This window comes from Mycteria americana, chromosome 11, assembly GCF_035582795.1.
Source record: "Mycteria americana isolate JAX WOST 10 ecotype Jacksonville Zoo and Gardens chromosome 11, USCA_MyAme_1.0, whole genome shotgun sequence".
NCBI lineage: Eukaryota > Metazoa > Chordata > Aves > Ciconiiformes > Ciconiidae > Mycteria > Mycteria americana.
This window is the reverse complement of record NC_134375.1, coordinates 23,753,435-23,763,123: the sequence shown is the minus strand read 5'-3', so window position 1 is coordinate 23,763,123 and position 9,689 is coordinate 23,753,435. Positions and strand designations below refer to the sequence as shown.

Here is a 9,689-nt window from a genome sequence, read left to right as displayed (position 1 = left end):
AATGCCCTGCAGGGCCAGGGCCGGTGGGACCCGGGGAGATGTTTTGGGGCTTCTCCTGATCTGAGACTCACAGGGCAGCAGAGGCTGTGCCACGGGGGGTGTGTGGCCAGCTGGCGAGTGGCATTTGGGGACCCGGGTGGCATGCACAGGGCAGGCAGGGGCAAGGGGCTGGGGTTAGGGTCAGCCCTGCAAGCTTTGATCAGTGTCGGCGGAGAGGAGTCAATGTGCTTTGGAGCCAAGCCAGCCGGGAGATGACGAACTCCGAGCCTGGGCTGTGGGAATAAGGACTGGCGGCCTGGCTGCCAGCCTGCCAGGCTTGGGAAAGGGCCGACAGCTTTTCGGGATGTTCCCGGAGGGACTGGCGTGCAGCGGCGCGGGGCGGCTGCGTGAGTCACTCGCACCTGGTGCTCTCCCTCCGCCGAGGCAGCACCGTCCCGCGCCCGGGGCCGTGGATTCCTTCCCCGGCCCTGGTATGTGAGGGAGAGCTGGGAAATGCCGCGGAGGGGGAGGCACTCTGGTTTTGGGGACCCAGCACCCCTGCATGCCCCCCTCCAGTGCCAGTGCAATGCCGCTGGCAAGTCGGCCAAGATGCTCCCGGGCTGCCCGCGGGGGAGCGGAGTTTGGGGACCGCCCCGCACCAGTGCCTGCCACGTTCCCGGGGGCCGAGGCGGCAGGCAGAGCCCCCAGCACGGCTGCAAAGCATCGCCGCCCCGGTGCCTCTGCCTGCGGTGCCCGCTGGGCAACGCTCGCTCCAGCGCTGCCCCTGTTAGCCCGGGTGACCCCGGCCGCCCGTGCCCCGCTGCCGGCACCGCGCCGTGGGGCTGCTCCGCCAGCTCCGGGCCCGGGGCCAGCCACAGAGCCCTTGGCAGACCCCTCCGCTCCTTGTTTAACGAAGCCCCTTGTCTAATTGGGACAGGCCGCCCTGCCTTCATTAAGCGAGCTCTGGCGGGAGGAGGGTTTGGGGACAGTCCTGACCTGGGGATGCTGGACCCACAGCCGGACCCACAGAGCTGGCGCAAGCAAGGGGAAACCCGTGGCCACGGTGAACTTCGGAGCCGGCCGGCCAGGTTTGGGGGCCGGGGCTGGGGCCCAACGAGAGGAAGGCTAATGAAGAGGAGGGGATGCACTGCTTGCTGCGCCTTTAAGAAGAGCGGGGGCATCGCCGCTCCTCCCCTGCTTGGGAACAGTGTGTGCCTGGGAAAGTTGCCTGCAGCCCGCCCTGGAGCATCTTTGCTTGGTGGCAGGTGGCCCTGCCCCGGGCCCCCAGCTGTGAGGTGGCCCTGGGCCCCAAGAACCCCCACTGTCGCTCCCCTCGCTGCCCACAGGAAGATGCCCCCAGACCTGCTCGTTGCCCTGCCGGGAGCCAGAGGGGAGCCCCTGGGCCGGTGGCCGGGAGGGCACAGGTACGTGGGGTGCTGGGAACAGGGGGATGCGGGGTGACCAAGGGGACAGAGGGGAGGTGGCATGGGGCGCGTGCTGGGGCCGTGAGCCAGGTTCAGCCCCAGGTGAGCACAGGCACCAGCGAGGAGGACGAGGTGCAGCGTGACGCGGCCCAAGGAGCAGCGCGGTCCCACGGGGTGCCCTGGGGGCGAGGGGCACCCTGAGGGTCGGGGGTGCTCCCTGGGCCGGGGAGGAGCCCCAGGGGACGGTCCCGCCGGTCACCGGGTGGGCAGGGACTGAGGCCAGGGCAGCGCGGGGTCCCTGCCCACCTCGCTGGGCATCCTCTCCCTTTCGCCTCCTCCCGCCAACTGCAGTCGCGCCGCCAGTGGCTTTCCAGCCTGTTGCTCCAGCGCCGGCGTAGGTCTCGGCCACCAGTCTGCTCTGATGGCTGCTGGGAGATGGTGTCCGGAGCAGGGCGGGGGGCTGCCCCACAGCTGGCTCCAGGGCAGTGCCCGTACTTGAGCCATGGGTGCTAGGGTCCCACGTGACGGGTACCGTGAGCTGTGGGTGCAGGAAAGGGCCCGGCCAGGGCCCGGCCGTCCTGCAGCCTCGTGGGAGCTGCGCTGCCGTGGGGAGCAGCCCCTCTCCTCCGCCATCGTCCTTCCCGGGGCTGGTGCTCAGAGCCAGGCTCTGACCCGGCGGGGGCCAGGGGCTCGGGTCCCCGTGGCAGCTCCGTCCAGCGCTGCCCAGGGCCTGGCAGTGCCCTGGGGTCCCTGGGGACACATTCCCCCGGGGTGGATGGAGGTGTGCGGCCGGCTCCTGGCTGGCAGGTCCCAGAGCCGCCCGCCACCTTCCTGGGACATGGAGGACGGAGGAGATGCTGGAGGGAAAACTGCCTTGAGCCTCCCCGGGGCCCTCTCAGCCCCGCACCGGGGTCTCCGTGGCCAGCCCAGCAGGAACCCTTCCCGGGGGTCCAACCCCCTCCTGCTTCATCCCCACCCCGGAGCCCTCCGGCCCCTGCCCGGGCTGCAACCGGCGGGGGAGCCCGGGGTGGCCCTTTGCGGGGGGGGAACAGCCCGAAGAGCCGCTTCCCTCCCCGGGGAGCGGGTGGGAAAAGCCCTTTTTGGGGGGGGCCGGGCGGGGCGGGGGCCGCGGCGCTCCCGCTCCCCCCCCGGCACCGCGCTCCGGGCCGCCCTCAATAAAGGGGCGGGAGCGCCGGGGGCCGCTCCGCGCCGGCACCGCCTGCGCCCGGCTCGGCTCGGCTCGGCTCGGCTCGGCTCGGCTCGGCTCGGCTCGGCGCGGTGCAGCCCCGCGGGGGCGGTGGGTGAGTGCCTGCGGCCGGGGGGGCTGTCGCGGGGGTCCCGCTGCAGGCGGGGGCCGCTGCGGGGCAGGACCGAGCCTCCCACGCGGGGCACGCGTGGGCGCTCTCCCGCGCCGGGGCGGCCGCCGGGCTCGCACCTCCTGGGTTCAACCGGGCCGGGCTGGGCTTGGGCTGAGACCCGGCGTGGCCGTCACAGTGGTGTCAGGCCGGGTGCCTCCCCCCCCCCCGTCCCCCGCAGCCGTGTGCGTGGGAAGCGGCGGGGTGCGGGGGCTCGCGGGCAGGGCTTGCCCACCCTGGCTCCCCGCTGCTTTAGAGCACCCCGTTTTTGCCAGCCGTCCTGGGGAGGGGTGAGGGAGCAGGCGGGGAGCCCCTGCAGGCAGGGGACCGGTGGGCAGGAGCAGCCAGGGTGGGCAGGAGCAGCCAGGGTGAGCTGCTGCCGGTGCCGAGGCGCGGAGCAGGCGGGCGGGCAGCGGGCAGGCAGCGGGCAGGCAGCGGGCAGGCAGCGGGCAGGGCTTGTGGAGGCAGCGCCCGTGCACACCCCGCAGCCGGGGCTGGCGGCCTCCCGCCGGCCGGGGCACGGCTCCCCCGGGCAGGGGCCGCGGGCCAGGCCCGGCCAGGCTGAACGGGGAGGGCTGGAGCGGGGCCAGACGCCGGCTGGCGTGGGGCACACGCGTGACCGTGTCCTCCCGCGCCTGGCACCACCGCCAGCCCGTGCCGTGCCGTGGGGCGGCCACCGGTACCGCTCCCGCCCGGCCAGCCGCCGGCCAGCCGCTGCCCACCCGGCACTTTCCGGTGAGGCGGCAGACCTGGCACGCTGTGTGGGCGCTGGGTGCTCCCGGCCGCCCCTCCGGCGTGGGGGACGTGGTAACGCGGCCGGGCACGGCCCCGCTGCCTCCCTGCCCCGGCCCAAAGCGGGGACCCTCCCCTGTGCCACGGGGTGCCGGCGGTGGTGCCCGGGGCGGCGCTGGCACCTTGCCCTCCCGAGGCTGCCAGGTACGGTGCTGGGACCTCCCGGGCCCTGCCGCTCTGTCACCGCTGTCCCCAGAGGCGTGGGGCTGGTGTGGGGCGGTGGTGGCAGCACCCTCTCCCGCAGGCTCCCACGATGAGCGGCCGGCTCCTGCTCCTCGCCGTGCTCCCCGCGCTCCTGGGCCCCCCGCCTGCCACAGCGCAAAAGAGGAGCCAAGGTGGGCGCCGAGCACCGGGTGCATGCGGTGGGGGGGGGCGAGCGGGGCCCGGCACCACCGTGCCGTGGTACCGGTCCGTGCCCCGAGCGCTGTCACCGCCCCGCAGTGGTGTGCGAGGACGTGCTGGAGGCCGACATCGCCTTCCTGGTGGACGGCTCGTCCAGCATCGGCAGGAACAACTTCCGCGCCATCCGCGCCTTCATGGACGACCTGGTGGGGCCCTTCGTGCAGGCGGTGGGTGAGAAGGCGGTACGCTTTGCCGTGGCGCAGTACAGCGACGAGCCGCGGTGAGCACCGGGGAGGGGGCACGCGGGGCGGCGGAGCGGCCGGGCCGGGAGGTGACGCGTCCCCCTGCACCCCCCAGGGTGGAGTTCTCCTTCTCCCAGCACACCGACGGCACAAGCGTCCGGAGGGCCATCCAGCAGCTGATCTACAAGGGTGGCAACACGCGGACCGGTGCTGGCTTCCGCTACGTTGCTGACAACTTCTTCGGCCCCACGCAGCTGCGGCCCGGGGTCCCCCAGGTATGTGCAGGCCGGTGGCCCTGGGGACACCGGCGGGGGGGGTGAGGTGGGTCTGTGGGCCCCGGGGTTGGGTCTCACAGCTCTCGCCCGGCCCTGCAGATCTGCATCCTCATCACGGACGGCAAGTCCCAGGATGATGCCGAGGGGCCGGCAGCAAAGCTGAAGAGTCAGGGCGTCAAGGTCTTTGCCGTGGGTGAGCGAGGCTTCGGCACAGGGCGAGGGGGTCTCCTGCCGGGTTCAGGGTCCCTCCTCACCCATCATCTCCATCCCTGCCAGGGATCAAGAACGCCGACCGCAAGGAGCTGATCCGCGTGGCCTCGATGCCCACCGATGCCTTCTTCTTCTACGTTGGTGACTTCAAGCTGCTGGGGACGCTGGTGCCGCTGATGACGCGCAGGGTGTGCACGAGCGTTGGAGGCACCGTGCGCCTGCTGGGTATGGGCCCCCATCCTCCTCCCTGCGGGGCGCGGGTGCCGGCGGTGCTGGGTGCCAGGATGCGCTCATCCTGGGTGCACCCTTAGCACCCATCCTCCCCAAAACGCCCTCCTGGCCATCCTGTCCCGCCGGGCGTGTGGCTGCGCCACCCCGGCAAAGCCTCCCTGCTGCCCCACACACCCTGGAGCCGACGGCCCCTGTGCTCCCCCGCAGACGGGCCGAGCCATGCCGGCCCCTCCAACCTGGAGATCCTGGAGCGGGGCCTCGACCAGCTGCAGATCCGCTGGACGGCGGCCAGCGGCCCCGTCACCGGCTACCGGGTGCAACACGTGCCGCTGACGGGGCTGGGGCAGCCGGTGGTGGCGGAGAGGCAGGAGGTGAGTGCTCCCACCTGCCTGCTCGGAGACCCCGGGGGTCCCTGGCAGCCCCACGCGTGGCCTGGGGACGGCGAGGGGGTGACGCTGTCCCTGCGCAGGTGAGCCTGGGGCCGCAGGAGACGAGCACGGTGCTGCGGGGGCTGCGCCTGGGGACGGAGTACCTGGTCACCGTCACCGCCCAGTACGCCAACAGCATCGGCGAGTCGGTGTCCGGCCGAGCACGCACCCGTGAGTGTCCGTGCCCGCGGGGCGGGGACGCGGGCAGGCGCCGGGTGCCCGTGGCACGCAGGGCTGGGGGCTCGACCCTGTTTCTGCGTGCCCCCAGAGAGCCGTGCCGGCTCCGTGCTGGATTTCCGCGTGGTGGAGACTGGACCGACCTTCCTGCGGCTGGCCTGGCAGCCCGGCCCCAAGCCCCCCCAGGGCTACGGCCTCAGCTACGCCGTGCAAGGTGAGGGGACGGTCCCTGCGACGGGACGGTGCTGCCTGCGTGCCCTGCCTTTGCGCGGCCCCGCGGGCCGGGCAGGACACGGCAGGGGGTCGTACGGCAGGGTGCACGTACGGGGGGTGCACGCGGGGGGCGCGTGCTGAGAGCACCGCGGGTACGCGCGTGCCTGCCTTTGCCGCGGCGGCCGGCGCTCGTGCACGGGCTGCGGGGCACGCGTGCGTGCAAAGGCGTGGAGGCAGCGTGCGTGTTCCTACACCCGGAGGCTTTGGTGCGCAGGGCTCGGGGTGTGCGCTGGGGTGCCCGCGATGGCCGGGGGGCCCGGTGCGTGCCCCGGCCCGGGGCTGGGAGCGCAGGCGTGCCTGTGCCCCCACGATCGCTGCGCGTGGGGGGTGGGCGCAGACCCTGTCCCGGCCAGGCGCTGGGCTGGAGCCGCACACCTGGCAGCCCCTCCCTGGCCCCGGGCGCTCCGGGGGGTGCCCCTGCCCTGGCCGCCGTCCCAGCCTCTCCCCGTGCTCCCCACCCCTGGCACCGCCTGGCATCCCCAGGGCAGGGTGCCAGCCCGCGGACACCCCTTCCCTGCCGGGCCCGGCGCGTGCCGTGCCCCCGCGCCCACCCTTACCCCTCTGCCCCCCCCCCCCGCCAGGAGCGGCCCAGGGCGAGGAGAAGAGCCTGGGGGCCAGCGCGCAGTCGGCCACGCTGAGCAACCTGCGCCCCGACACCGAGTACGTGGTGACGCTCCGACCCCGCTACGCGCAGGAGCCCGCCGACCCCGCCACCCTCGCCGCCCGGACACGTAGGCACCGCGCCCGGCCCTCGGCTCAGCCGGGGACAGGGATGGGCTCCCAGCACAGGGTGCCCCTCCGGTCACCATGCCCCGTGGGGATGGGGCTGCCTGGCCCGTTGCTGCCGGGGGGAGCCGGGACGGGGGTGCGGGCAAGCACGACTACGAGGGGATGCTCTGGGCCCCAAAAGGTGCTCCCGGAGGGGGTGCGGCACTGTGCGCTCTCCCAGCTCCTTCGTAGCCTTATGGGGGAGTTTCCGCTGGAGCTTTCCCCACGTGACGTAAAAATGTCGACCGAAAAAATGCAGGTTTTTTTTATAAATTCAAGCACCGCGCTCTTTGGGAGGAAAGCACGGTTTCCGTGCGGGCGGTGGAAAGCATCGCCGGGCGGGAGCGGGGGTGAGGCCCCAGGGCAACACCTTTACAAGCCTCAAAGTTTGGCAAACCAATTCCTTCAGCTGCCGCGGGCAGCCTTAACCCGCAGAAAGTATTTAAGGCATTAAGAGGAAGGCGTTGGAGCTCCGGTTTGCTGGAGCTGGGGTGCTTTCAAGGAGCTGCCCGGGCACGGGCTGCACTCGGTGCCCTCAGCGTGGTTCAGCATCCGCGAGCAGGGGCAAAGGGGGTTTCTGCCCCGCAGGGCAGGCGGGTTTGCAGGTGACGGTAGTTCCCGCTGTCCCCTGCCCTGCTCTCACGTGGGGGATGCGACGGGCACCTCTCGCCCGCAGGGCGCCCGGTGGGCGTGCAGCACTTGGCCGTCCACAACGTCTCGGCGCAGAGCATGCTGCTGGCCTGGCAGCCCGTCAGCGGTGCCACCGGCTACCGGATCTCCTGGGTGACTCTCACAGGTAGGTGCCCGTCGCAGAGCTTGCTCCCCTTCTGCTGGTGGCCCCAGGGAGGAGGGACGGGAGGGGGGGCGGTGGCACCCGCTGCCGGGGCGGTGGCACCCCCCGAGGGACTGCTGCGCTGGCTCTCGCAGGGCAGGACAGGCACAGGGTGGACGTGGACGCCGGGCGGACGTCGCACGCGCTGGGGGGGCTGCGGCCCGACGCTGACTACGTGGTGACGGTGGCCCCGCTCTTCGGGCAGCTGGAGGGGCCCACGGCCACCGTGCGGCAGAGGACGGGTAGGTGGCGGGTACGGGTGATGCCATCCTGCCGCTGGCCTCTGGCTCTACCCCCGGTGGCATTGCCACGGGATGGGGTGGGGACCGTCCCCCCTGGCCCCACGCCACGGTGATGCTCCCTGCCCTGCCACGTGCGGGGGCCGGGGACAGGCCGGGGCGGGCGGCCAGCGGCACAGCGGCACGGGGCAGCCTGGCCCACGGGGTCCCTCTTGCAGAGGCGGGTGCGGAGCAGACGCTGCGGACCAACATCCTGAGCCCCACGTCCATCCAGGTGCTCTGGACTGGCGCCCGCGATGCCCGTGGCTACCGCCTGGAGTGGAAGAGAGCCACAGGTGGGCTCGTGGCACCTGGTCCCCCCCCCCCCCCAGACTCCCTGTGCCGGCAGCCAGCAGTGACCCTCCCCTCCCCACAGGACTGGAGCCCCCCAGGACGGTGTCGCTCCCCAGCAGTGCCAACACCTACCAGCTGACGGGGCTGCAGCCAGGCACCGTGTACCGCATCACCCTCTACACGCTCTACGACGGCGGGGAGGTGGCCACCCCCGTCACCACCTTCCAGACAGGTCAGCGGCCGCCACGGGTCTCCTGGGTTGTCCCCCACCCTCCCAAGCCATTGGGACGGAGGGACGCCCCGCGTGGCATTGCTCGGCCCGGGGACCCCCTTGACCGCGAGACCCCCGGCTCTCTGGTCACGGCCCGGGGCGAGGACGGGGGCCGCGCCGTCCGGGCTGCGCGGCTCCGGCCGTGCCTCACCGCGTCCCTTCGCAGGCGTGGAGGCGCCCGTGGGTGCCGTGTCGGAGCTGCGGCTCATCGAAGAGGCGGGCAGGCGGGTGCGGCTGGGCTGGACCGGCGTCCCCGGTGCCACAGAGTACAAAGTGGTAGTGCGCAACAACCAGGGTGAGCCTGCGGGCGGGGGCGCGGGTGGCACCCGGGGGACCCCGGCTGGCCGGCGCTGAGGTTCCGCGGCCACCTTGCTCCCGGCAGACGGCACGGAGAGGACGAGGCGCGTCCCGGGCAGCCAGACGGGACTGGAGCTGGGTGACCTCCGGGAGGGCATCGCCTACCTGGTGCGCGTCTCGGCGCTGGCGGGCGGCCGGGAGGGCAGTGCCGCCACGCTCACCGTCCGCCTCAGTAAGTCCACACCGGGGTTTGGCATCAGGAGCCCCGGTGCTGTGTCGGTCCTCTATCCCCCTCCAAGCCTTCGGGGCACCGGGGCGGCCGCGGGGCACCCCGAGGTGACGCCACGGTGCTGTGGGGCCGTGCAGAGTACCCGGCGGTGGGCAGCATCTCGGAGCTGCGGGTGACAGAGGCCGGTCCCAGCCAGCTGCGCGTCACCTGGCGAGGGCTGCCAGGCGCCGGGGGCTACCTGCTGACCTGGCGAGGCAGCGACGGTGAGCGTGGGGACGGCAGGGTGCCGCGGCGGTGGTGCCGGAGCCCTTCCCAGCCCAACCGTCTCTCCCAGGTCTGGAGCAATCCCGCTTCCTCCCCGCCGACCCCACCGCCTTCACCATCGAGGGGCTGCGTGCCGGCGTTGTCTACACCGTCGGTGTCTCAGCCATCGTGGACGGCCATGAGGGCAGCCCTGTCACCGCCACGGGGCGGATAGGTGAGGTGTCCCTCTACCTGTCGGTGCCAGCCGGTGCCGCTTGCCCCGGGCCCGGGTGACAGTGGCTTTCTTGGTGTCACAGCCCCCGAGCAGGTGGGGATGGTGTCCCGGCTGGAGGTGCAGGCATCCAGGAGCAACGTTGCCCGCGTCACCTGGGTCGGCGTGCCGGGAGCCACCGCCTACCGCGTGGTGTGGAGCCGCAGGGACGGTACTGTGGGACGGGGACGGTGCTGTGGGACGGGGACGGGGATGGGCTGTGAGGGTGGTGGGGCGGGGGGCTGACCCCAACGATCCTTGGCAGGGGGCTCGGAGAGCAGCCGGCGGGTCCCCGGCCACACCAGCTCCTTCGACATCCCCGACCTGGAGGGCGGCGTCTCCTACACCGTGAAGGTGACGGCGCTCATCGGCAACAGGGAGGGCAACCCCGTTTCCATCATCGTCACCACCCGTGAGTGCCGGGGCGGGGGGCAGCACCACGGCGGTGCCGGGCACCCCTCCCCTAACGCCTGCCCCT

At 72.9% G+C, this 9,689-nt stretch overlaps 1 protein-coding gene across 4 annotated transcripts in view; it reads left to right on the top strand.

The window, feature by feature from the left end:
- Positions 1-2,615: 2,615 nt before the first annotated feature.
- The window catches only part of COL7A1 (collagen type VII alpha 1 chain), a 29,475-nt gene continuing 22,401 nt past the window's right edge, over positions 2,616-9,689 (top strand). For all 4 annotated transcript variants that reach the window (XM_075514341.1, XM_075514340.1, XM_075514344.1 and 1 more), the window contains exons 1-20: positions 2,616-2,704; positions 3,795-3,885; positions 3,992-4,172; positions 4,250-4,409; positions 4,509-4,602; positions 4,686-4,844; positions 5,058-5,221; positions 5,320-5,449; positions 5,547-5,669; positions 6,310-6,459; positions 7,173-7,292; positions 7,424-7,570; positions 7,786-7,902; positions 7,983-8,132; positions 8,338-8,466; positions 8,554-8,700; positions 8,835-8,960; positions 9,032-9,175; positions 9,258-9,383; positions 9,477-9,623. In XM_075514341.1, the coding sequence (XP_075370456.1) occupies positions 3,804-3,885; positions 3,992-4,172; positions 4,250-4,409; positions 4,509-4,602; positions 4,686-4,844; positions 5,058-5,221; positions 5,320-5,449; positions 5,547-5,669; positions 6,310-6,459; positions 7,173-7,292; positions 7,424-7,570; positions 7,786-7,902; positions 7,983-8,132; positions 8,338-8,466; positions 8,554-8,700; positions 8,835-8,960; positions 9,032-9,175; positions 9,258-9,383; positions 9,477-9,623 (2,596 nt within the window). In that variant the 5' untranslated portion in view covers positions 2,616-2,704; positions 3,795-3,803. The remainder of the gene's footprint in view (positions 2,705-3,794; positions 3,886-3,991; positions 4,173-4,249; positions 4,410-4,508; positions 4,603-4,685; positions 4,845-5,057; positions 5,222-5,319; positions 5,450-5,546; positions 5,670-6,309; positions 6,460-7,172; positions 7,293-7,423; positions 7,571-7,785; positions 7,903-7,982; positions 8,133-8,337; positions 8,467-8,553; positions 8,701-8,834; positions 8,961-9,031; positions 9,176-9,257; positions 9,384-9,476; positions 9,624-9,689) is intronic.